This window comes from Leishmania mexicana, chromosome 25, assembly GCF_000234665.1.
Source record: "Leishmania mexicana MHOM/GT/2001/U1103 complete genome, chromosome 25".
Classification (NCBI taxonomy): domain Eukaryota; phylum Euglenozoa; class Kinetoplastea; order Trypanosomatida; family Trypanosomatidae; genus Leishmania; species Leishmania mexicana.
This window is the reverse complement of record NC_018329.1, coordinates 607,311-633,573: the sequence shown is the minus strand read 5'-3', so window position 1 is coordinate 633,573 and position 26,263 is coordinate 607,311. Positions and strand designations below refer to the sequence as shown.

The 26,263-nt window shown below is 62.1% G+C and overlaps 5 protein-coding genes across 5 annotated transcripts; all 5 read left to right on the top strand.

Moving 5' to 3' along the window:
- Positions 1-604: 604 nt before the first annotated feature.
- LMXM_25_1600 (conserved hypothetical protein) lies at positions 605-4,120 on the top strand (the record flags this gene model as incomplete). Its single annotated transcript, XM_003876167.1, has 1 exon — positions 605-4,120. The coding sequence occupies one exon, from the start codon at positions 605-607 to the stop codon at positions 4,118-4,120; it is 3,516 nt and encodes a 1,171-aa protein (XP_003876216.1).
- Positions 4,121-5,570: 1,450 nt separating this feature from the next.
- LMXM_25_1590 (conserved hypothetical protein) lies at positions 5,571-9,017 on the top strand (the record flags this gene model as incomplete). Its single annotated transcript, XM_003876166.1, has 1 exon — positions 5,571-9,017. One exon carries the CDS (start codon positions 5,571-5,573, stop codon positions 9,015-9,017), a length of 3,447 nt encoding a protein of 1,148 aa, XP_003876215.1.
- A 652-nt stretch (positions 9,018-9,669) lies between these two features.
- LMXM_25_1580 (putative casein kinase I) lies at positions 9,670-11,235 on the top strand (the record flags this gene model as incomplete). The annotated part of the gene is made up of 1 exon (XM_003876165.1): positions 9,670-11,235. The coding sequence occupies one exon, from the start codon at positions 9,670-9,672 to the stop codon at positions 11,233-11,235; it is 1,566 nt and encodes a 521-aa protein (XP_003876214.1).
- Positions 11,236-14,819: 3,584 nt separating this feature from the next.
- On the top strand, positions 14,820-21,689 carry LMXM_25_1570 (conserved hypothetical protein; the record flags this gene model as incomplete). The annotated part of the gene is made up of 1 exon (XM_003876164.1): positions 14,820-21,689. The coding sequence occupies one exon, from the start codon at positions 14,820-14,822 to the stop codon at positions 21,687-21,689; it is 6,870 nt and encodes a 2,289-aa protein (XP_003876213.1).
- A 2,147-nt stretch (positions 21,690-23,836) lies between these two features.
- Positions 23,837-26,263, top strand: LMXM_25_1560 (putative protein kinase; the record flags this gene model as incomplete). The annotated part of the gene is made up of 1 exon (XM_003876163.1): positions 23,837-26,263. The coding sequence occupies one exon, from the start codon at positions 23,837-23,839 to the stop codon at positions 26,261-26,263; it is 2,427 nt and encodes an 808-aa protein (XP_003876212.1).

The following is a 26,263-nucleotide window of genomic DNA, read 5'->3' as shown; positions in this document are numbered from 1 at the left end:
CACTCTGCGTCTAAGCAAACGAAGCAGCACACACACACACACGCATACACACAAGCATGGATGGATGGAAAGATGCATCGGCGACAAGAGGACTTGCGGAGCAACGGAGCCAATGTAAGGAGAGAGGCAAAGTCGCGCCGTAATGCCGTCGCCGTCCAACATATATATATATATATATGTCTGTGTGTGTGTGTGTGTGGCGGATCCGCGAACACTCTCCCCTGCGTAACGTCGTCTTCACTGCTGGCAGCACTCACCAGCAGGGCGCCCTAGTGAGTTGCATGCGCACGTGCTAGTGGGTAGGCGCGCGGCACTGGCACATGCCGAGCCTCATGATTCCCTCTAATCATGTAGACGAATGACCACTGACGTCTTCCCTCCTCCCTCCCTCATCCCTCCCCCGTATTTCTCTCCCATTCGTTTGGCATGGCGGTCTTGCTGACCCTATCCGCGCCACCCCCTCATGCGGTACAACCCCCCCCCCCGCGCGCGCATGACTGTGTCTGAGGGCGACTCTTCGTTACCTCCTTGAAAAGTGTCGCCATCCCAACCGCAGCAGCGGCACTACACGCACACACGCCCCAAGCTCCGTAGGAGAGGGAGAATGAGAAGTCCGTACATTCGCCTCCCCAGCCCCTCCCTCGCGGAGGGAGCGCTACGCCTTGAGTGGGTCTTCGGCCTCAACAGTGACTACAAGGCTGGCATCCACAACCTCAGCATTGGCGGTGGTGGCGTCAGTGGCCGAGGAGAAAGCGAACAGCAGCTGGCGCAGCAGCAGCGGAAGGTCTTCTACACGGTGGCGCACACGGGTATCTTGTACGATGCAATCCAAAACACGCAGAAGCACCTGCTGGGGCACCGGTACTCCATCATCAGCAGTAGCTGCTGCAGCCACAACCACCGCTTTATCGTGACGGCTGATGAGGGCGACGTCAAGGTGCGCCGGCGCATTCAGCAGCAGGTGGTGCTCACGCAGTCGGTCAAGGGCCACGTGGGCGAGTCGCAGGAAGATGTGGAGGAGGAAGAGCTGTGGGAAGAGGCTGCCATGTGCGTCGATCCCTCCGTCGCGAAGCGCGACGACGAGGAGGACGGGTCCGTCATGATCGTATGGGACGCGGCGACCGCGCTACCGGTGAAAATGATTGCCACAGGCAAATACGGCGGTGTCCTGAGCGTCGCCATGTCACCAGATGGGCAATACCTCGCCACTCTCAACCGCAGAGATCCGCAGGAAATCATGATCTGGGCCTGGACGCAGACGAATCCTGCCCCGGTGGGAGGGGTGCATGGCAGCATCGGAGGAACCCATAACGCTGCTACCCCCCTCGCGGATGCTGATGTGACCCCCGTCTTTGTGCGGCGCATCGCTGCGCGTGATGAGCAGACGTTCATCTCCTTCTCGCAGGACAGCCCGGAGCTGCTGTGCACGAACGGGCTGCGCCGCATCATCTTCTGGTCTTGGGTGGAGGGGATGCTGAAGTACTACTCGCCGCCCATCCTCCAGCGCCGCCTCAAGGCCTCTGTCGGTAACTTTACTCAGGCCGTGTACCTGCCTGGCACAATGATGGCGTGCAGTGGCACCGTCGACGGCGATGTCGTTCTCTGGGCCTTGCAGCCCCAGGACCGTGTCATCAAGGAGCAGGACAAGTCGCTGCTGAAGATGGTGCGGGTGCACACCGGCGGCGTGACCTTCATCACGACAGTGCAAGGGTACATCGTCACGGGCGGCATGGACGGTGTCGTCAAGTTCCTGGATGCAAAACTTCGCCTGGTGGCGTGGTTCGATGACCTCAACGGCGGTCCCATCGCCTCTATCAGCTTCGACCAAGCGCTGCCGGTGATGACGGTGGAGGAGGCGCGGGCGATGGCGCCGGAGCAGGTTGATGGTCACCTTCTCACTGAGGGCACCGCCGCCGCGAGCCTGTTCACCGCTCCAGATTTCATGGTGTCGACGGCGCACAGCATGATCATCGACGTGCCAGCGAAGGCATTCCACACGCCCGGCACCACCGCACACGCAGGCCCCAACACAGTGGCACGCGGACGGCTCATCGTGCAGGGTCAAGACCGCGCCATCCAGTCTCTGGCGGCCCACCCGCACCTGCCGCGGCTAGCGATCGGTGGGTACAGCGGCAATCTGCACCTCTGGGACTACTGTGAGAAGCGAGTGGTGCTGCTGAGCCTCTTCCGCAACCTGCTGATCCGCTGCTTGGCCTTCGACCCATCGGGCAAGTGGCTTGTTGTCGGCTTCACCAACGGCGTCATAAAGGTGCTGGACGGGGAGACGCTGGAGGAGGAGCAGACGATTCGCCCCATAGCCAACACCACGGCAGTCGGCACGGCAGCTGGCGACGGCGCCACAACAGCCACAGCGCAGCCCTCGTCGTCGGGCAACGGCAAGCAGAGTGTCGCCGAACAGCAGCAGCAACAGCAAGCAACGGTGAGCAAGGCGGCCGCCAGTGTGGAGGAGATCCGGTTCTCCCCTGACAGCCTCCTCATGGCGACCGCCAAAGATGACGGCTCCGTCGGCCTGTACGAGTATGTAAAAGCGTCCGGGTCTACCAAGAAAGCGGAGTGGCAGCTCGTGGGTCACCACAAGACGCACAAGGCGCCTATCTGCGGCCTCCACTTCGGCGTTCACACCAACGCCTCAGAGGAAGGGCTGAGGCTCCTCTCCGTTGGCGCTGACAAGCGACTCATCGAGTACGAGCTCGTCGACTCCAGCCCCGAGACGGGGCTTCTCCTACGGACGGCGCACAAGATATCGCAGGAGTCGACGCCGACGGGCTTCGCCTGGCTGCCAGACGGGTGCTCCCTGCTGGATGCGGCGAGCCAGCCGCGCGACTTCTTTGATACCCGCGCCGAAAGTAGTGACGACGGGACAGAGGACGGCAGTGCTGCAGACGAAAGAGGCGACGGCGACAAGGCCGCCGGCACTGCAACTGGAGCAGGAGGCGGTGGTAGTGGCGCAGATGTGCTGGACATGCTGCTGATCGCCACCCGCGAGTACAAGTTTCAGGTGTACCTCAGCAACTGGAGTCGGCAGTGCGTCAAGACGGTCTTGGCACCGACGTTCGGTGGCCCGGTGACGCGGATGGCTGTTGTGCCGGTAGCGAAGCCGCCCGTCTCGCCTGCCTCGTCATTGTCCCCGCCGCCATCTCACTGCTTGGTGTACGCGACCAAGGAGAAGGTGATTGGGCTCACCCAGCTCCCCCTCCGCGGTGATCCGTGCGGCTCTATCGGCATCCTCGCCCACCCTGGCAGCATCACCAGCATGGTCACCTCGCACGACGGCGCCATCGTCTTCACGGCGGGCGGGCCTGACCAGGCTGTCATGCAGTGGCGCGTGCGCGGCGAATGCATCATGTCACCGTCGGAGTGGGCGACCGTCGTGCACTGCCGAGAGAAGGGCGGCGTGCCACTGCCTCATCTCGTCGGCGCGGTCGAGGGCGGCGCTGACGGTGAGCTGATGAAAGAAGTGGTGGACTACTTCTACTACGCCCAGATCCGCGCGCAGGGTGAGGAGACAACGGCGAAGCGCGTGCTGCTTGGCGCGATTCCCTTTTCGCAGATGCCAAACCTTCTGCGCTCTCTCTGCTACTACCCATCCGAGAAGGAAATCGGGCACCTGACCTACGAGGTGGCGAACATGTACGGCCCGCAGGACGAACCGCTCGCTGAGATGAACGTGGACGCCATTCTGCTTGACTTCTCGCAGTTCATGCGGTTGTACATCAACTACCGCCCCGTGTTCGGCATCACGCGGCAAGATATCGAGGCAGCCTTCCGCGCGCTCGGCGCGGATAGGGTGACGGGGGAAATCAACCGCGATCACCTCTTCCATCTGCTCTCCACCCAGGGGGAGTCGCTCAAGGCCAGCGAAGTCGCCGCGGCTTTGACGTCGCTGATCGGCGACGGCATCCGGCTTGAAATGCTGGAGGACGTCATTACAGCACGCACCTTCGCGAAGAACCTGCTGGGCTTCGAGGATTACGACGAGGACCGTGGACCGGACGGTAAGGAACGGTGCGGCAACGGCGTGGACAGCGAGGATGACTACGATAGCAGTAGCGGCATGTACACCGCCGGCGACGAGGTCGACGTCAACACGCTTGCCTAGTAACCAATGGCTGCGGAACGGATAGCAGCGGCGCAAGTCAATAGTGGTCGTAGATACAGCAGTGTTGTGGATTGTCCCTCGCTCATGTACGTAGATCGAATCCCTTCTTCGCTCACTGCTGCACTCCGTGAGAGAACGAAAGCGAGGGAAGCCAGAGACGGGCGCCTCATCTCCACCACGTACACGCGAGTGCAGTGAGCGCGTACCCTTCTACGGTGCACGCTGCTTGTCAGCCTCTCTGAGAGTGTTTCTGTGCTCCTATGTGTGTGTGTGTGTGTCCCTCTGCAGGACAGCGATGTAAAGCAGCCAAGTGCGTGTGCCCGGAGCAGGACACAGCGTGCAGGCGGAAGAGAGACAGAGGAACGGCACCGGCACACTCTCATACACATCGGCGTGTGTCCGTCTGTCTGTTGGGAGGGGCGAAAGCGGATGTGTGCCTCACCACCACCACCACCCCTCCCCCCTCTCACCTCGCTCAGAAACCGCGAAACGTTTATACCAGACAGAGGGAGGGGTGGGGCACCTCTTTACAGCGCACTGGCGCCTCCTCCGCCCCATCCCCAACCCGTCGCGTCCACCTCACTCCCCTGCGCCACCGCCGTCTGCGTAGAGAGCAGACGGCGATGTGCAGCGGCCTGAGACTTGGGAGACGGCCGTGCGGTATGGCTAGTGTTTGTAGTCGAAGCGAATGTGAGCAGGCGCTGCCTCGTGAGGGGCGTGTGCGAGTGGTGTGGATACTTGCGCAAGCGCCGCATCGCCCCTCGGTCGCCAGCTCTCTCACTCCCTTTGCGCAGCTGCCACGCCTCCCTCCCTCCCTCCCTCCCCCTATTCTCCCTTGATCTTCGCCCGCAAAACCCCCAGCATTCCGGTGCGGAAGAGCAGCTGTCCGCGATCCCCTGACACACCGTAGACAAGCACACACAAACAGCCGTCCATACTTGGGCACCTAAGTCGGTGGATCCATAGAACGAGGGCTGCACTACCTTTGTGCGCGGCTCGTCCCTGGTCTGCGCACACACGCCCACTCGCCCAGGCAACAGCGCTCGCGCTATTATTACCATCATAGACGGCACCTATCATAGATACACACAAACACACAGGCGCTCTCATAAGACGGCGAGCAGACGGGAGAGGGCCTGCGCATCACAGCGTTGGTGGTTCTCACCGCCGATGGATCGAGTCACAAACACTCTCTTAAGCAGACCACACCCGTACCCACACCTGCCTCTGTCCACCTTCGTTGCGAACCATTCGTGAAAGTACTAGAGAGGCCAGTCCCGTCGCCTCCTGCTTACCCTCTCCTGCAGCGTTGTTGTCCATGTCGTCTGCTGTCCCCTCCTGCTCCTCTCGCCCTCTCTCTGGGGTGCGCGTCTTCCTGCACATCCGCTACGGCCCCGGCGACAAGGACGGAGGACGGAGGAATGATGGCAGCATTAACACCGACTACACCATGAAGCGCAACGGAGACGGTAGCCGAGCCTCTGCAAGGGATGTGCTGCGCACCGCGCGTTTGCATGTGCAGCAGCTGGGTGCCACGCTTGCCCTAAGTGAGGCCGCCGCGGATTTGGTCGTCTTCCACCGCGGCAGTCCATCCCTCCTAGAGGCTGCACACGTGAAGTTCAAGACGGTGGTTCGTCCAGACTACCTTGCCGCATGCGTCGCTGCCGATCAACGCGTGAGCATAGCCCCCTACGTTGTCAGCGCGACGGCAGCCACGTGCACCACCCCAGCACACAAGTCTGCAGGAACCTCCTCCTCTGCTGTCCCTTCATCTCATACCTCGGCCACCTCGCCGGGAGGTGCTCGTAGGTCAGCTGGACGAGGTGCAGCTGCCGCCCCCTCGTGTGCAACGCGTAGCCCGCCGAAGTGCGGAGCCCAAACGAGCGCACCAGCCGAAGACCCTACAACCCCTCCCCTGCTTCACCGCATACCTCACCTTGACGACGATGAGGATGGCGGCAAGGCAGACCGCCAGCAGCAACAGCAGGGCGGGCTCGCAACTCTTGCAAGGGTGGTAACGGCGAGCGAAGAGGGCTCGACCGCCATCACCGCTGCTTCCCCCTCCGCTCTCTCAGCTCCCCACGTCGCGCTCAGCACCCCCACCAACAGCGGCGCCACGAAGCCGCATCATCATCTCGTTGACGCTCTGAACAGCCAAGCGAATGCCGTACGCTACGCGTCTGGACAACTCCAAAGTAACGGTGCAGGCAGCCAGCAAAGAAGGGGTGCAGCCCGTGCGAGGGGAGGCGCGCACCAGGATAGCACGACAGCGTTCGAACTGGACGAGGATTTTACCCAGCAGCCGAGCACCGACACCGCCTCTACGCCGCGGCTCACCCCGTCTTCTCGATACGAAGTCGGCGGCTGCGGAAGCCAAGGCGTGAGTGCCGTGGCACTGGCCAGCAGCAGCAGCAGCAGCGGCGGAAACAAACGCGTTGCTGCCGCAGTGGAGAGGTGGAAGGCGGATACGGAGGAGGAGGAGGAGGAGGAGGAAGCGATTCGCCACGCGGTGCTGCGCTCAACGGCGACGGCCGCCGTGACTCAGCGACGGGGGCGACGGCACCAACAAGCCGGCTCAACTCCCAAGGCGGCTTACACGGTGTCGTTTCTAGCGGACAGTGTGGCCGGCGACCGAAGCGCGACGGCAAAGCGCAGCCGAGACCCTTTCTTGAACTCGGAAGGCAGCTCGCAACATCAGCTGCTGCCACGAGCAGCGCCAGCGCCGTCCCCGCGTGCGTTAAGTGATGTGGGCGTGGCTGACACCGAGTCCCTTGCCGCCTCCCCCTTTACGGCCGCCATCGCTGCCGCACAGCCGCAGACATCCTCAGCAGCCCCCGCGGCGCCTACCCGAAGGACTTCGAAGCAACCTCGCAGCCGCAGCAGCAGCAGCGGTGCGGAGGAGCCGGCGCATCGCACCCACGCAATGCCATCTGACAAACCGCAAAGTAATCGCCAGAGACGAAGAAAGCAAGAAGATGCGGGGTACGCTGCAGTCCATGAAGAGGCGCGTAAGTCATTGAAGCCAGAGCAGCAGCAGCAGCAGCAGCCGCGCCAACTTTGTGCGCGACGACGCCGTCGCGTCCAAAGCCAAGGTCGGGCTGAGGTCCTATCGGATCTCGAGTGTACTCCCGCCGCGGAGCTCCCCCTCTCCATGACCTTCACGGACCTCACTCTCCTCCGTCCACTGGCCTCAGAGGACGAGAAAGCGGGAGTGCCGGTGGCTGGGCTGTGCGTGCTCGTATTCCTCGATGGCCTCGCAGACGTCGATGCAGCGGCAGCGCCGCTCTCATCGTTCCTGCGCGACGTTGTGGAGCAGCTGGGTGCTACCTGTGTCGTCCTCGGCGGCGAGGACGACGACAGCGGAGGTCGTTCGTGCTGGTATGGTCGACACAAATACACTCACGCGGAACGGACGCGGCGGATTGCGAAGAAGCCGACGCACCTCGTCGTGAGCCCACACGCCGTTCTCACGCCGCACATTTTGTACTGCAAGGCGCTGGGCATCCCGATTGTGACGCCGCAGTGGCTCTACGACGCGATAGCGCTGGGGGCGTTTCCAGCCGTCTTGCCGCACGTTCATGCCCACCCCGTGTACGGTGATCGGCAGGTAGCGGACGCGGCGGTGGCGGCCGCCGCTCCGGTCACCGCTGCCGGTGTCCCTCGTCGCGACAAGCTCCTTGGCGCCGAGGAGGACGATGGAGATGCGGTGGAGGAAAAGGCGGCGCGGGCTGGCGTAAAAACGGGAACGCGGTGTCTGCCACGTTGGGGCGGGTCCGCCACGTTGCGACAGCTCCGTAAAGAGGTGGCGGATGAGTACGTGCCGGCTGGCGAGCAGGCGATGCGGCCGTTCTACGTGCCTATCTTTCAAGACCGCATGTTCTACCTCCACGTTCCCCCGGTGGACCTGGCGAATGCCAATGCAACCGGCGGTGGCACCGGGCCGCTACGTTCAAGTCGAGCAAGCCGCAACGGTCGCAGTGGGAACTATCTGGGAGACGCGACGGCCGCCTTGGCGCAGGTGAAGGAGCTTCTGCGCGTTCTTGGCGGTACGGTGACGCGTAACGTGGGGAGCACCTACCTTGACCTTGTGATCGACCTGACCGGCTTTTACGATAACATGGTGGGGCTGGGGCCGACAGCAAGAGAGCAGCAGTCGCAGCAGCAGGAGGACCGCGCGCTCCGCGAGTCTCTCAGCTGTGCCTTTCAGGACGCCTTGCAGCGCGTCTCTCTGCGGCCTGTTTCCATGGACACCAGTGCTGCCTCGACAGCGTCTCAGACGGCTCCGCCGGTTGTGGGGATCGCGTGGTTCATCCATTCGATTCTCACGCGTCAGTGGACGGCAACGGACCCGTTTGCACTGATTGACCACCCTCTCGCTATTCAGGTTGCGAACATGCACCCGTGCGCGCAGGTCGACGGCACTGTGGCCGCCGGTGCAACAGTGCCTCACGAACATCCAACGGGGAGCGGGGCCGTCGCAGCACCGGTAGTCGAGGATGCTTTTGTCGCTGCGGGTGCGCCAGGTGCCATGGACGCACCATACGCACACGCCCCATCAGCGCCGCCGTCTCACGTGGAGTTCGCCGAGTCGCTGAACAGCTCTGTCTGGTCAGCCGTGGTGGCAGCAGCCGCTTCTCCGCACCTCAAGCACACGCGAGGTCCGCAAGCCGCACTGAAGCATGCGAGTCATCAGCTCGACACACAGGAGATAGCGGCAATGCTGAGCGACGCGCAGCTGCAGTCTCTCAGTGCGCTTGACGCAGCCACCCCGTTCATACGAGAACCTGCGCATCCACCGCAGCAGTCCACCACGGCTCCGCTCTGCGTGGAGGAGGAAGATGGCCTGGACTTTGCGCGCATACAGTACAGCGATGGCCATTATGATGCCGTCGTGTGACAGGGAGAGGGAAGGAGAGATGGACAGGATCAGACGCAGAGCTGGTGCCTGTGTGTCTGTGTGTGTCACGGAGTGGGGTCACCTGTGGGTATAGAACTCCGCTGTGCAGACGCATCAGCCGCCTTCTCCTCCTCCGGCACCTTTCCGCCCTCTCTCTCTCCTCCCTCCTCCGTTTCCTCCATCGGCAGATCGCACACGTCATAATTGGACCTCTGCTGTGTGTGTCTGCCTGCCCACCCACCCACGAACAGCTCCACGCACACCTCACCCGCCCACCTCCGCTCAACACCCCCTCCTCTTTCTCTGCCTCTCTTCGCGCACAGCTGCCCGTCGATTGGTGTTTTGTGCGCACATGTGTGTGTGTGTGTGTGTGCACGCTTCCGTGTTCCGCCGCGCATGCCATCATGCTTCTGGTCCTTTCCCTCCGCTGCTGACTCAATCCTCCCCACCCCACCGCCCTTCCTCCATCCTTGACCCGTCCAACTCCCTCACTCTTGGAGACACACGCACACAGACACAGATAGCCTGCTCCTGTGCCCAGCGTACCTGTCAGTGTACCCCGCCCCCTCCCTGTGCGTGTGCGTGTGCGAGGGCCAATCAGACGAGAGCGGCTCGGACGCGGCGCAGCAGCAGACAAATCGCGAAGAACAAGATGGCCACTGTATCCGAGAAGTATCAGCTTACCGGCAAGGAGGTCCCGTTTGGGGGAGGCCGCTTTCTTCTTAGCCACCGCCTCGGCAACGGCTCCTTCGGTGACATCTTCGAAGGCTACGACAAGAAGAGCCAACGCATCGTCGCGGTGAAGCTGGAGCGCAAAAAAGCGCGCTACCCGCAGCTGTCCTACGAAAGCAAGGTGTACCGCGTGCTGCATCAGCCCCCGGTGGGGCAGAATGAAGTGAACCTAAAGCAATTCTTTGCGGAGAGCAGCAACCACAGCGTTATGAACGGTGGCGCGGCGCAGGGCAGCAGCAACAGTACCCCATCCAACCTGCCAAAGAGCGTCAGCGCCATCGCGCAGCAGCAGCAGCAGCAGCACAGGTCATCAGAGGCCAGCATCGTTGTCGGCATCCCGCAGATCTACTACTTCGACAGCGAGGGCGACTACAACATCATGGTGATGGAGATGTGCGGCCCCTCGCTGGAGGATGTCTTCAACTACTGTCACCGTCGCTTCTCTCTCAAGACGGTGCTCATGATTGCTGATCAGCTGCTGCACCGGATTCAATACTTTCACGAAAAAGGCTTCGTGCACCGCGACATCAAGCCAGAAAACTTTGTGTTCGGCTGCCGGTCCAAGGCGCACATCCTCTACATCATCGATTACGGGCTTTCCAAGCTCTACTGGGAGGTGAAGAAGAACAGCCACATCCCTTTCGCGGAGGGCCGCCCGCTGACCGGGACGGCGCGCTACTGCAGCACCAATGTCCACCGCGGTTTCGAGCAGAGCCGCCGTGACGACCTCGAGTCCATCGCCTTTCTCCTCATCTACTTTCTGCGAGGCAGCCTGCCTTGGCAAGGGATCCAGGCGAAGGACCAGCAGATCAAAACCATCAAGATCGGGGAGACCAAGATGGCCACGCCGCTGGAGGAGCTGTGCAAAGGGATGCCGAAGGAGTTTCTCACCTACTGCCAATACTGCCGTACCTTGTCCTTCACACAGAAGCCGGACTACGACAGCCTGCGGCGCCTGTTCCGCGATCTAGGCAAGCGACTGGGGCTGACATTACCCGCGCGTGATTTGCCTAGTGGCAACTTCTGTGCAACAAACCGCACTGGCGCGAAACCGTCCAACCCGCTCGCGGTTCCCGCCATGGTGTCCACCGATATCACATCCCCGACTGATTCGCGGCTGCTGAGTGTCGTGAGTGAGTCTACCTTGATCAGTCGGCGCAGCCATCCGTTCCAGACCCCCAGCACCGTCGCAGCGCAGGTCCTGCCGACTCTGGAGGACATCGATCCGATGCGCGGTCCATATGACTGGTGCTTCGACTGGTTCTGTAAGCGGCAGCTGGAGGTGAAGAGGGGGATGGAGGAGAAGTCGCGGCAGCAGCGGCTGGAAACACAGATGTCGACTATCGCATCTCGCAACAGCGAGCTGCGCCTTGAGGACGTCTCCGACGTGATGGACGCATCAACGCTGCGGGACAAGAGCAGCGCCTTTGGCAGCAAGCGTCCTATGTTCACTAGTCCATTGCAGCCGGATCGCCTACATATGTAGGGATGTTGCAGGGTGTGTATGCGTGTGAAAGAAAGCGGGGGTGATGCGCACGCCTGTGCGTGCATGCTCAGGCCCGACACCACGTGCCGTGAGAAGAAGGGGGAGAGCCACATAGAGGACGCGCGCACGCGTGGCGCAAAACTGCCACTGCCGTCTCCCTCACGCACACACACCCTTCCGCAACCGTCCCGTCACTTTCACGTACCGTATGCCCTGCGGTTGTGCAGATCTCCTCTTCGGCAACCCCTTCCCTGGCTCCCTGCCACTCCCGCAACGAGTCTAGTTCTAACTGGGCATACCCTCTCCTTCGCCTTGTGCAGCCCCCTGCAGGGTGGCTTTTCTCTGGCGCCGTCCGTCCTCCCCTCCCCCCCCCCATGCGCTTACATATACATATATATACATGTGTGTGTGTGCTGTCTTTTCCCCTCTCCCCGCTCCTCCCACTCTCTGTGTGGATAGGAGCATGTTATGTATATCCGCCGGTGTTCCCTCTCTCTGTGTCTGCCATCGAAAAGGCAACGGGCAGGGAGAGCGAGCGAGAGAGAGCGCGTGTGCTCTCCTCGTTCTCTTCCCCGCCACCGCCTCTCTCGCTCTCCCTCTCACATGCCGCCCCACCGCCCACCCACACGTGCTTCCTTGATTTCTCATATAGATATGTGCGTGTGTGTGTGTGTGTGTGTGCGGCTCTGATGACAGGGGGAGGCCAGAGTAATGCACCGCTACGGATGTCGGCGGTGTCAGGCCCTGGAGTGGCGCTGCATCGATGCGAACTGCGACAGTGGACACGTTTGTGCCAACCATATGCGATTAGGTGGAGTGTCAGCGTCACTCGAATACATCCCACCCGGCCCTCGCTGTCTACTGGTGGGGAGAGTCTGAGGCACCTCGAGGGGGTTCATCACATGACGACCGGGCACAAGGTGAGCGGCTGTGAGGCAACCTTGCGGGGCGGGTGAGGGTGGGCACAGAGTGTGGGGCGGAGGCCGCGCTGAGCTGACTGGGTCGGCGCGTTGCCGCAACGCGTGTCTACGGCTGCTTGGCACCACGCAGTGTAAAGGCCTATGGCTGGGCCGGATGGGAAGCTGGGAGGAGGGGAGTGGGAGTGGCGCTGTGTCCATGCTGTAGGGGCGGAGGAATGGACGCGTTGAGGACAGCCAAAACGTAAGTGTCTTCGCCGCCACGCACACACGCGAAATTGATGCACAACGTGTGCACGCAACCACACAACGGAAAAACGGAGGGGAGGGGAGGAGGGGACCAACGGAGGGTGCAGGAAATAGGGAATTCGTTTCATACCACCCGAACGCATTACCCCACATCGTCACGGGGTACGCCGTCTCTTCCCTCCCCCCTCAATCTCCACAAGCCTCCCCCACCTCCTCCTCCATCAGTGCCCACACCTCCCCCCCCATTCCGTGTCACTTGGACGTGTCTGTGTCTCCCCCCCCCCCCCTCTCTGTAACTTTTTTTCTTTTTCGCCTGCTCTTCTCTCTTCCGTGAAGTCGAATGCAATGTACAACTGCGTGCCTCCCTCCCTCCCCTCGCATGTGTGGGTGTGGGTGTGGGTGTGGGTGTGGGTGTGGGTGTGGGTGTGTCCCACATACCGTGTGCCTCTCTGCACTGCTCCTGATACATATATACATATATGTATATATCTTTGTAGTGGTTTCCTTCTCTCACGTTTGCCGCCTTCTTTCTATCGTGGTGGTCATCCGTGTTTTGATGGCTGTTGTCGTTGTCGTTGTCGAGGAGGAGGAGGAGGATTGTCGTCGTGGCTAGTTCCCTTTTCCTTTCCATTCGCCTCTCACCCCTCCTCCCATCCTATCCCCTCTCACCCCACTACATGCATGTCTCTCCCTCTCTCACTTCGTCGAGCACACCCAGATGCTCACGGACACACACACACGCATCACTGCCTTCTCCATCGCTCATCTCCCTTGTGCCGTCCTCTGCACCTTTATCATCATTTTCTATTTTTCTTTGCGTTGTTTCGACCAGATCTCGCCTTTCAGCTGTCTCTCCCTCTCTCTTCCCTTGTCTCTCCTTTCTTGTGTTTGCCCGGGTGTGCGTGCGTGTGTGCGTGTGTGCGTGTGTGTGTGTGTGTGTGTGTGTGTGCTCGGTTGAGGATCATTTTCCAGTTTGCACGCCTACTGACACGAGCGTGCGTGTGTGCGTGCGATGTCGCTGCGGTGTGTGGGCTACCTCGTCTTTGTAATGACGCATCTTTTTTATATCAGTATTTTGGTGTGTGTGTGTGTGTGTGTGTGTATCTTCACTACCCCCCTCCCGGGGGTGGGGAGATGGAGAGGTGCCCGCATCCTCTGGCGCCTCCTCTGGCTCCGCCCCCCCCCTGCTCCTTCTCTTCCTCTCCCCATGCGTCTGTGCGGTCGCGCATCCATGTATGTAACTCCTGCACTCGCTGGCTTCCCCGCTTTCTCGTTGCCGCAGGCTTTCTCGCAGTGCGGCTGGCCGTTGTCTGCGGCTGATGGCATTTGTTGGTTAGGGTGCGGGCGCGGAGAACACATGGTAGTGATTATCAAGAGGCCGGAGCGATCTCGCCGAGTGAAGCAGATGGGTATAAGAACTGCACAGTACAAGCGCGAGCGCGCACTCTGAAGGCAATTTGCATTTTTCGACGAACAAGTTCAAGGAAACTGAGCAAGCACGACGGACACTGACTTAGCGTGTGTGCGTGTGTGTGTGCGGACACGTGGGCGAGCTCAAGGAGCGCATACGCGTTTTCTTCTGCGCTACCCCCGCGCTCTCCAATGTTTGGGCCAATCGGTGCTCTGTGACGTTGTGCGCTGCATGGTGACAGCGTTGGGACCGGTGAGACAGTGAGGGGCGGGAATTGCTCGACTCCAGTGTCTGTTGCAGCGTTCTCTCTCTCGCTGATGTGTCTACGCGTGGGTGTGCGGGTGCGCGCAGGGCGCTAGAATCCCCCCACCACCACCTCCACCTCCACATGGTCCTAACTCACTTCTCACATCTCTCTGTCTCTCCAACGCGCTGACGTTTTCGCCCTCTCGTGCTCAACACACAACCAAAAACACGCATGCGGCGATAGTGGAGCTCACCGGCGTCCGCGTCCGCGTCGTCGTCGTCGTCGATTTATTTATTTTTCTTGTGCGCACCCCGCAGATGCCGGACGATAACGCACAAAACACTCCGCACATTCTTTCGCCTGCCCCCCCTTCTCTTCCGAGGCAGTGACCCGCCATCTTTCTGCCTCGATCTCTCTTGTTGGTGCTCTCTTCGCTTGGCGGTCGCGTGTGGGTTTCTCCTGCGGCCGTCGCCTTTCTCTAATTCGGCAACAACCTCTCCCTATCGCCGCGCACGCGTACACCCACACACGCCCACCTCGAACACTCGCTCTCGCTTCACCACCTCTTGCCACGACAGCCACAGTCACAGCCACCCCCCATCACGTATACCGTCGTCTCCCTGTGTCGGTATTCGCGTGGTCCTCCGCGTGCCGGATTGTTACTTGCGTCTGCGCGTTAGGTTTTCTTGCTAGCACGTGTGTGTGTGTGTGTGTGCGTTATCACCTGCATAGCCGGTCCCCCGATCTACACATCGCCATCATGAGCCTAGAAGACTGGGTGGAGCAGCGGTATGCACGCCCCGTCGTCGTTGTGGAGAGCAGCGCCGCGGCGGATGCCATTTGCGCTCGTAATGGTATGGACCTCATTCACCTGCTACGCCTGCACAGCGTGTACGCGGGTGGGCCGCTCTACGCCCGCATCGGGGACCGCAGTGAACCGGTGGCGTGCAACAAGTTTGGTGTTCGACTGATGCGCACCGACTGTGTGCGTGACGTTTCGCTGTCCCAGGTGGCACGGCACACTCGACACCTTCTTCGGAACACCGCGGCGTTTGACCTTGCCTACGGGGAGCAACTGGATGCCGCGCTGCGGGACATTGTTGAGAAGAATCGCAGCCGCCACGACGGATCGCTGCCGCGGCCAGTTCGGGCGGCCCAGCCATCCACAGAGTCGTCATCGTCCCTCGCACCGTCAGAGGTGAGTGGCGGGCCAGCAGCGGTGTCGACGCTACTGGAGCGCGCCTGCCCCACGTGGCACCGCGCCTTCATCCGCGACCTCCACAGCCTCGTGCGGTGCAGCCCCTTCGACACCATCGACTACCCCATCGGGGCTCTCTTCGCCGTTGCCACGACCGAGGCCGGGAGCGTCGAGGGGATCCTTCAGGTCTTCCGTGCCCAGGCAAGGCGCATTCAAGAGTTGCGCGCCAGCCTCCCAGGCATGGACACAGAGCTGCACCAGTACTACCTAATCCTGCACGACAACACGTCACCGCTGACTCCGTCACTGAGCACTGCGCGACACGTTCTGGCATCTGTGCAGCAGCTCTATGGGGCGAATTACTGCGCCCTCATCAAGGTGAACTCCGTCGTCGACCCGCGCACCGTGAAGAACCTCGATCCGTCCATGTGGATCGCGGCCTCGCCGATGGTGATGGACGTGCCGTCTGCGCAAGCACTCCATCAAGCAGCGGCGCAGGCAGCAGCAGCAGCAGCGGTATCGTCCACTACCGCCCTCTCCCCAGGTGCCGCTGCTGACCGCCCCCCGGCACTTTCGTTCCGCGTCGTGCACAGAACCTGCGGCACCTGGCCAAACTCGAACACCGCCATCATCACCGGGTGCTACATGAGTCCCGAGGACGTGACGGACGTGCACAACGTCATGGCCTACTACCTCTCCCAGTCCCTCTTCAAGTTCGTGGAGCGGCGGCTGCGCATGCTCGACATGTCCGTGCAGGATCGCCGCACGACGACGCTGAGTAAGATGGCGGCGTGGTTCAAGGGCAAGGACGAGGGCCGGCCCCGCACTGCCGACGTGGTCAACATGCCGAGCGGCTTCGACTCGTCTGCATCCCCAAGGTATGTAGCGCACTCGCTGGAGATGCAGATGCGGCACTGCGGTGATCTCTCGCTGGCGCTACACGACCTGAAAGGCGCTATCTCGTACTACCGCATGTGCATCGAGGAGCTGCTCGAGACGCTGGCGTTGCGGCCGTACAACCGGGCCCTCATCGCGGCTTGCCAAGAGGGCATTGGCGTGGCGCAGCTCCTGCAAGGCAAGCTGGCGCCCCAGAGCCTGACACCGTGGTACACCGGCCTGACGTCCGCGACGCAGCGGGTGAGCTCGCAGACAAACCGTTGGGAAGTGGCATGGAACGACTACTTGGCGGCTGGGACGCCAATGCACGCGGTGCGCGTTGCCTTTCTGCTCTACGAGAGCAGCCGAGTCCGTACCCCGCCCATGTTGGACCGGTGCCATGCGATCCTGACGCACCTGCAGCGGAGCGGCATCCTGCAGCGGCAAAATCTGCTGAGTGGCGTCGTGAACGACATGTTGGCCGGCATCGCGGCCTTCACGAACGCGCCTTTTCCAGCTGGGTTAGAGATGCCGCCAGCGATCCCGAGAGATTACCCTGTGTACATGAACCTGCGCCGGTTCGCGCAGCGGCTGCAGCAGGCAGGCGCCCTCTACCGCGCCGACAACTCACTGGAGCAGGCGCTGCGGTGCTATCTGCGTGTGCTGGAGCTGCTCCGCGCGATTGACCCGCAAGAGACGTGGGAGACACTCGCCGAGCACCTCTACCTGACCGCCGGCCAGCTCTACATGCAGCTGGGCCAGGACGTGCGCGGAATCGCCATGACAAGCGTCGCCGTCGCGCAAGGGACACCGTTGTATCGTCACCCTGCTACCGCGCAGCAGGCGTTCGAGGGCTTCTGGGCACAGCAGAAGCGCATGCTCTCCAGTATGGGCTACGCTCTGTGCCCGCACATGCCGATGCCTCGCATACTGCGCGGATCCTTTTGCGTCGACCGCAACTACTACAGCACCGACACGCTGACCGACGACGCGGCGCGCAAGATGAGCGAGGCAGCAGCAGAGACGGAGTGGCATAGCATGGAGAAGCATCTAAAGAAGACCTACACGGAGACGGTGCTAAGGGCGCACCCGTTCTACCGCTTCCTGGTCTTTCAGGGAGGCGGCAAATATGGCTGCGGCGGCGCTGCTCACGGCCGGCGCAGCCAGGGTGGCCACGGTGGGAGCTGTGGCACGGCCAACAACGGCTACCGGTACAACACGGCAGCCGACGAACGCGGCGGGGCCTCGTCGCCGGCGGCGTCGCAGCAAGCAGGTGCACGCCAGGACGACCACGTGTTTCCCATGGCAGGGGTTGCATCAGGGAGCGCTCCACAGCCCCAGCGACACTACACGATCGCAAAGGCCGAGCCACTGGTGCTCAACTTTCTCATGGAGAACATCATCGGTTGCTCGATTGAGGCGACCGATTTGACGCTGCTCTACCTCGACTACGCGTCACCGGAGCAGCTGTGGAAGAGCTCGATGACGCAGACGGTGCGCCTCGAGGCCGGCGCGCGTCGGCGCGTCTCCCTCTCCTTCGACCCTGTGTCGGAGGGCGAATACGCCATCATCGGCCTATGCTGGTCCTTGCTGGGTCAAGAGGGGTACTACTACTTCGCCACGCGGGAGAGCCGCTCTGGGTATCCGGAGAGTCTGTACGAGTACGCGATCGAGAACCCGATGCCCTCCCTCGATGCCCCGGAAAACATCCACGTGAGCGTGACGCCGTCGAAGGCGTGTGTCACGGCCACCTTCCAGCCCCCGATTCCGGAGCACCTATACGACGGCGAGTACTTTTACACCAGCCTCGTCGTGCGCAACACCAGCGCAGAGCAGGATGCAGCGCACGTGGTTCTGCAACGCAGCCCCGGGGCATCGCATCTCATGTACATCGAGGAATTCGGCCGGCTGCAAAATCTCGAGCGGGAGGCTCCGCTGGTGCTGGCAGAGCACCTGAAGGCGCAAGAGACTCGCACCTTCGCCGTCACCATACGTGCGCAACATCGGCGAAGCGATGCGGCGCTGCAGAACACGCCCAACTACTTTTTCCTGCTGCTTGGCTACCTTTCTGGACCCCTGACGGAGCCAGAGAAGGTACCGCCGTGCTTGCTCGCGAGCGCCTTGGAGCTCGACCCCGAGAATACAACCACGCTGACGGAGTCCTCGCTAACGTCGACGATTGCGTCGCCGACGTCGAGGACGGCGTCGCCCACGCCACCACTGCCCCAGCAGTTACACAGTCCCACCGCACCTGTTGCGGCCCACAAGGCCGCGGACGGGTCAGCGGTCATGGTATGCCTGCACCGGCTGCTGCGCCGGTGCGAAGTCCAGCCGGTCGTGGCAATGCACTCGACAGTGCTCCCGCCAGCCAACGCGTCACTGCAAACAGCCGTGGTGCTGACGGTAAAGAGCATTAGCCCACCCGCAGCACGTGCCTCGGTTGCTGCTACTGCCGTGACCGCAATCACCACCACAAGAGGCGAGCCTGCCTCCATCACTCCGACAAGCACCTCGGATGCCGTGCAAGCGATACCAGTATCCAGCAGCGGAAGCGCGGCATCGTCGTGTCACACCCACGCCAGAGGCCCCTCGTACGCGCCAGTGCGCATTGCCCGCGTATTGGTCGTGCACAGTCCGCGCTGGGGTGTGGAGCACAAGGGCACGGAGGAGCTGTTTGCGGACCGCGCCGTGCACTGCCTGCTCTCCCACGGAGACTCGCTGACGCTGCCTCTGCTGGTAAGGCGACAACCGCGCGCTGCAGAAGGTGCAGACACGGCGGCGCGGCGCGTGTCGCTGGGCAACGCCGCCGCCACCAGCGCCGGGGCGCAATACCCGTACAGCGACACGACGTGCATAGCGCTGGCGAAGGCGCTTCCGTCTCCAGCACGCGCAAAGGCCGTGGAGGAGCACCTCGGTACGTCTGTGTCCCAGTCGGAGCGCAATCTCTTCTTTCTGCAAACCTCGTGTGTTGGGCCGGGCCACATCGGCGCACGCCCGTCCGCGGGCGAGGCCGGCGGCGGCTTGGCGTTCTACGTCGACAAGGCCGGGCAACAGAAGGGGGCAATTAAGACCGCGAAGCAGCGCCGATGCGACGAGGAGGACGAGGAGCGGCGTCTCTGCGGGGGTCCGATAGAGCAGTACACCCCACTCGCCATCGCCGTGGCGTGGGTGCGCGAAGAGGACGGCGGCGCTGAGAGTCGTGAGAAACACAGTGGTGTTGGTGGTGATCTGCGCCAGCGAGAAGGCCAGGTGTTCCTCTTTGTGGACCCCCTCGAGCATGTGTACCAGACAGTGGCGCAGCAGCAGAAGCGGCAGTCTGACCAGGAGTCAGCGACGTCGCTGCAGCCCGCCCTCAGCGCCGTCACGGCTGGCGTGTCGGCGGAACAAGCCCAGCAAGAGCTCTGTGAGGCGATGCTGGTGCGCTACACCAGTCTCAAGCGCTGGCATGGCGCCTTGGTGTCGCACGTTCAGGCACCACCAGTCGTGCGAGTCACGAAGGGCCATCGATTGGACAAGACTATTGCTGCCCCAGTACCGGTGACGCTGCGCTGCCTGTCATTGGCACCGGTGCCGCTGCTCGTGACTGCTGAGGCGCTGCCGCCATCTGTGCCGCACCATTCTCTCTCCTCCCTGAAGCACGCTCACAGAGAGGGAGCGAGGGGCGACCAGACCGCCAGCCCTGCCATAACACCACCACCCCCGTCTCCTCCGGCAGCGATGACGGCGAGCGGATCCGATGTGCCGGTGCTATTTGTAGGAAAGACAGTACACACATTCTTGCTGATGCCGAGCGAGGAGTACGAGGTGCAGTTCACGGCGCTCGCACTGCGTCCTGGGCTGGTGGACTGCCAGCGCATCTCTCTCAGTGCGGCCTCCATCTGCTACTTGCACAGCACCTCTGAAAAAGACGACGGCGCTGACGAGATGCGGGGCACGGACGGTGCGCAGCCGCTCATGTGCACTGGTATGACACTTCCGTCTCTCATCCGCGCCTTGCGGAGTCACAAGACGCCGTCGGCGGCGCCCAGAACTGCACCACGCGTGTTGCCCTCAAACCGGCAGCAGTGTGGGCGACAGCGACCCGGCGACGACGCAGGCGTGCGCAGCGGCGCGGAACGGTGCGGACGCCGGCGAGCCCTGCAGGGGTATCTGCCGGCTGCAGTGCATAGAAGTGTGATGACGCTGGTGGAACGCTACGGCACCCGGACGGCGGAATTGGTGCACCAGCTTGCCCCTCTCGGCCCGGCCGGTGGTGCGACAGTCAGCCAGGTGATGCCGTACACCGCGCCTGCTCTAACCCGCGTCATTATGGTCGATGACCACGCCGCTACGCCGACTGTCGCGGGGAAGGGTGCTGGGGTGGCGGTGCGGAACGCCGCACCCGCTGCTGCTCCTGTCGCGACCGTGAGCGCCACCTCCACCGCGGCGGCTGCAGCGACGCGCTCGCATGATGCCGCTCGCAAATTCTTCCGCCAGCTGGAAATCTTCGAAACGGAGCTCCAGAGAGCGAGACTCGGCAACGTGTCGGACCCCCATGGACTGCAATACGTGTACCGCCCCACCGTCAAGATGGCGGAAGCCGGCACGTCTAGGGCCGGCTACTGCACAGCCAACAGCTCCTTTGCCACGCCCAAGTCGGCCACCAGCGTCGCAGGCGTCGGTAGCAGCGCGGCAGCCCCTCTGCACACCCCCTCCTGGGGCACGCCACTGATGCCAGCGGCAGCGCCGTCACCCCTAACGGAAGAAACTGTGACCATGGGCAACGGAGGGGCTGCGGCACCTAACAGTGCCGGTGGCTCCTGGGTGACCGATGTGGCCTCGGCAACGTCGCGCAAGATGGACAGCCTTGCGCGGCCCGCGGTTGTGACCGCCTTCAGCGCCAAAGGAACCTTGTCCTCGGTCCGCTCACCCGCGCAGCAGCCGTGCGACAATGCCGAGGAGCTGGGCAGTCCTCTGCACCTCCCCGCAGTGGCGTTCGAGAGCCATGCGGCGGAGGCGGCATTCACCCTCGATATCAGTGAGACGACCTCACCCTTGCAGGGGTCGCACGATGGTCCGCATCCGCTGAGCGGCGCTGACGGGATGGGCAGTGTTGAATCCATGGCAGAGTTAGCGGTGCGCGAAGACTCGGACCCTCTGTGCGTAGCTGGCACCAAGACGCAGGTCGACCTCGTGTCTCCGGCGCGGCAGCTGCGCTCGAACAATGTCGACTTTTCGGGTGCCGCTGACACATGCAACGGCACCGAAATGCTGATGAACGCCAATGATGCCAAGGATACGGAAACGTGTACTTCGCCGGCAGCGAGGAGCGCGTCTGCGCTGCTACGGCACTCACAAGAAGCAGAGCACTCCGCTTTCGCCGCTCCGGCATACGACCGGCTATCGCGGTCCTCTGCTTCTGGCACAGCAGCCGCTTCCCCACCTGGCTTCACCGCTGACGTCACTGCAGGCATCCCCCCACCCTCCCCGTCGTCCTCGTCCTCCTCGCCATCGAGAACAGCCGAAGTCGACGCGACGACGCCACCAACAGGAATGCGCAACAGTGCAGCTGAATGAGCAGAGCAACGTTGTTGTGCACGTGTGTCGCGCGCACGAGGGAGCCCATGTGTGTATGCGTCTCCTGGAAGTGGTGCTTGGCACTGTGCGCAGATGAAGCGGGGGAGCTGGCCGTGCGTGTGCGTCCGTGTCGCTGCGTGTTTGCTGACGGAGTTACTCTTCCATTGCGATGGTGGTGGTGTATGCCGAGTGTGTGGTCCCGGTGTGTGTGTGTGTGTGTTCCGGAGGAGGTGGGGGGTGAGGCAGTCTCTATTTACATGGTCACTTCTCGAGCTCAACAGCAGGTTGAACTCTCCCCCGCTCACCCCCCCCTCCCATCACCACAGGAGGGCGCGTAACTATCCTTGGAAATGGGGAGGATTCGAAGATGACCGTCGCTCATGGAGCTGCTGTGGGGGGAACGTGCTTCAGTGTGAGGTGTTGGATCAGGTGAACTATACGCGTGTGCGTGCGTGCGCGCGCGCATGACCTCCCTCATACGGACAAGCACACTCGCACTTATATACGCGCACGTCTCGGCTTCAACGTCTGCCTGATTTCTTGCCGCCATCCTCGCACTCACATGTGCGTGTATGGCGATGCGACCTGCAAGCATGTCATGGTGCGCGTAGGTGTGTCTCCGGGTGCGCCTGTGCAGTGGGATCTCAACCGCAACTCCTCCCCTGCCCCCAATCCGTCCTCTGGCGACTCAACTCTCTTTCCCTCGTCTCCTTGCTCTCTGGCCTGTCCAATACACATGCCGGCACAACAGCGCCACGGCAGCTGCAGCTAAATCACGTCCACACCACATACATAAGGACGCACAAGCAACCTCGTCCCCCTCCCCGCCTCTCCCGCCCCCCCCCGTCCGGAACTCTCCTCCTCCTCCTCTGGTGTCTGTGTTGTGTTTATTCTCATTTTGCTTTTCTTATCACACTCCCACTCTCCTACGTGCCTCCATCCAGGCCCTCACGCTCGACAATCCTCTTGTTATCGCCCCTCCCTCCCCTCCCTTCCGCTCCTTCTCTCTGTTATCTGTGTGCGATCGCGCGTTCCCGCATCGACGTCTGTCCTCCCCACTGACCACTCTCATAGTGGCCGTGATCTGTACCCATACACACACGTGCATGTGTTCACCCACCACCACCTCCCTCTCTTTCTCACCCCTTTCTTGTCTCTCTCTCTCTCTCTCTCCCACCGCTCATCGCAGCCAACCGTTTTCTGTCCGCCACTTCCGTGCACACACGCATACACGCTCAAGCGCATCTACACCATCCCTGCAGCAGCAGCAGCAGTCACGCAAGAAGCGGCAGGAGAGCGAAAGGGGAAGGAGAAGACCGCAGTGAAGAGCAGGAAGGAAAACGGGGGAGACGTTGTGCGGAACCCGCGCAGTGCTTGCCATCGCTGCCGGCGGCAGAGAGCGACGCGACGAAAGGGAGATTACGCTTGTGTGCTGTTGCTGTTTTCTGTTGATGCCGGTGCTTGTTTGTGTGTGTCGATAGCCTCCCCCACCCCACCCCACCTCCTCTCCCCGTAGTCCCTCATACACACGCGTATACACAGTTTATCATCGACCTACCCACCACGACCAGCACCACCCAGTGCTTTGTGTGACCTCTCCCCCCCCTCCCTCCATCTCACACACCCCCACCGACCCCCTTTTCACTTCGTGTTGCTCACGTGGTGCTGCTGCTGGTGCTCCCGGTGGTGGTGAGGTGTCCGCTCAAGAATCGCCAACCGTTCAGCACACATTCACGCATACACGCACCGACACACACGCACACACACACGTATCAAGTGGAAAAGGGTGGAGGGACGTGTAAGACCCGGAAACCAAGAGGAGGGACACACTCGTGTGGGTCAGTGTGTGTGTGTGTGTCACCGTGCGTGTATGCGTATACGTCCGCGCACGTGGACCACGTCTGCAATCCGCAGCAGCCGATACGTCGCGAGGCGGTCCATCAGCCACAACCACCTGCCTTGTTTCCATCCCCCTCTCCGCAATGCTCCAGAAGAATTTGACGAGTCCCCTCAAGCGCAACCGCGGCTCCAGTACAGGCAGTGATGAAGACAATCCGCACGCGCAGCAGCAGCAGCAGCTGCTGCACCATCACAGCCCCTGTGACGGTCACGGCAGCGGTGCTGAAGGCAACACCACCACTACTGCGATGATGCAGACGCTCTACCTAGACCCCACCCTCAGCAGCACGGCAGTGGCAGACCACAGTTCCTACTACGCGACACCGGTGTCGCAGGGCGGCGGCAATGATGACGAAGGCCAGGCACACCGGCTGTGCGACCGTGCCGGTGACCCGGCAAAGAACACCTCGACACATTCCGTGGCGCTCACGCAAAGCTCCTCCTGCACATGCCGATCACGTGCGAGCAGCCGCAGCAACTTGCCCACCCGACATGTGCCCCTGCCACATGCGGCGCCGTCCTCGTCGTCGGCCTCGTCCTCCTACAGCGACGAGGACGTGGAGGACGAGACGAACGAAAAAGACCCGCGCAACTACGCCGAGGATGTGACGAAGAAGTACCCGATATTCACGGAGGCCTACGCGGAGAAGTTCCGCCGCGACGCGACGCCGTTCATGCGCGTGGTTGAGGTCGCCTCGGCGGTGTCGCGGATCTCCTCACCGACAGGCAGCGTCAGTGGCCCCCCGCAACGTGAGAAGCAGTTTGTGCTCTACGACACTTACCTGTACGAGCGCACGCTCGGCAAAGGGACCTTCTCGAAGGTGGTGCTCGGCATCGCACCGCCGTCCTCGCCGGCGCTGGCCACTCAAATCTCCGGCGATGTCCCGGCGCGGGTGGCGCTGAAGGTGTTCCGGGACAAGGAGGAGTACATCGAGGCGTGCTGGGACGAGTTCACCATCCTCAACTCCATCTGCGTGGACCCACCCTCGGTAACGCCGGAGGAAGTCGTAGCGGGGGCGGCGGCTGGGCACCGTCAGGGCACGACAACCTCATCGCCGTACATCTCCGTCCGCTCCGTTGTCATGTTCACCGCCTCCACGTGCGGCATCAAACAGCAGTACTTTGCTGATCAAGGCCGCTTCCTTGTGCCCATGGGGTACGTTGCGCATCCGGTGCACCCGGCCATTGTCTTTCCTGTGATGGGGCCGACACTTCTGAACGTGCTGAACACCATCCGGCAGAAGAGCAAGGAGGTGACCCGCGCGTCTCGGCACAAGCGGCTGCGCACGGAGGCGCAGTCGGGGAAGAACACCTGCAGCGACAGCGCCTTCTCCACGATGCCACAACAGCTCTCTGCAACGGCAGCTACCGTGGACATGGGTGCCAGCGGGGACGCACAGCAGCCATTGCCGCCGTTCCCACAGGAACAACCGCAGCGGCAGCAGCGGCGGCGTGTGTACTACCGGGGCCTCCCTCTCCCGCTCCTCAAGGCAGTGCTGTATCAGGTGCTGACCTTCCTGAAGTTTATCCATTGCCGCGGTGTCGTGCACACAGACCTGAAGCCAGAAAATGTTCTCTTCGAGTCCTCCAAGGTGCTCTCCGTCGATGTCGGCATCTATTACACCCACTACCTCCGTCGCCACACCGACAGCGTTGCCAAACGCACGCCCTCCGCCACCGAGACCAAAAAGCGGTCGAATGATGACTGCAAGCTCCACAGCTCCTCTCTCGAGCAACGGGCACACCGCCATGAGCAGATGGCCTTCACCCTCTCCTCGCCCCCACCGTCATCGAGCCCCAGCATCTCCGCCGTCACGGGTGCAGCTGGGGAGGGGGAGGGGCTCAAAGTTAGTCCGATGGAAGTGTCGCGTGCGGCGGTCGACGGGGTGGCGTCGATGTCGTCGGCGGGTCTCAGCACCGTACCCGTCGACGTAACCCCATCCCAAAAGGGCGACTTGACACTGGCGCACTATGTGAGGGTGCCGATGCCGGTGATGAACAGCGTGCGTGTCGTCGACCTCGGCGCAGCGCAGTTTCTCTCCACCTTCCGCGACCACAGTCTCATCCCAGGCTACGCGCACGTCCCGGTCAGCTACAACCCGATCCAGACCTCCCACTATCGCAGCCCTGAGGTGCTGCTGGGCTTTGGCTGGAACACCTCGGCGGACATCTTCTCCCTGGGATGCATGATCCCGGAGCTGCTCACAGGCGAGTGTCTGTTCATGCCGAACCACACGATGGAGCACCTGGCCATGATGCAGCACGTCATTGGCGCCTTTCACGACAAGGACGGCATCCGAAGCGGGACGGCGACAAACCTGCGCAGCGTCTTCGCCAGCGACATGCGCACCTTCCGCCACTACTTCACCCTCCAGCCGAACAACCGTGACTTTGACCTCAAGTGGCCTGTATCGAAAAGCATGGTACATGAGCAGGAGAAGCAGCAGCGCTTCGCGTCGGCGGCAAGCGGAAAGACAGAGGATGATGGACTAGAGCCCCTCGAGGAGACACTTCCGGGGGACATCGACTACGTGACACGCATGCCGACCCTGGATGATATTCTCGCCCCGCTGCCGGACCTGCTGGACCTGACGCGGCGCATGCTTTGCTACCACCCATTCAAGCGCATCACAGCAGAGGAGGCCATGCAGCATCCCTTCTTCCGGAATATTTAG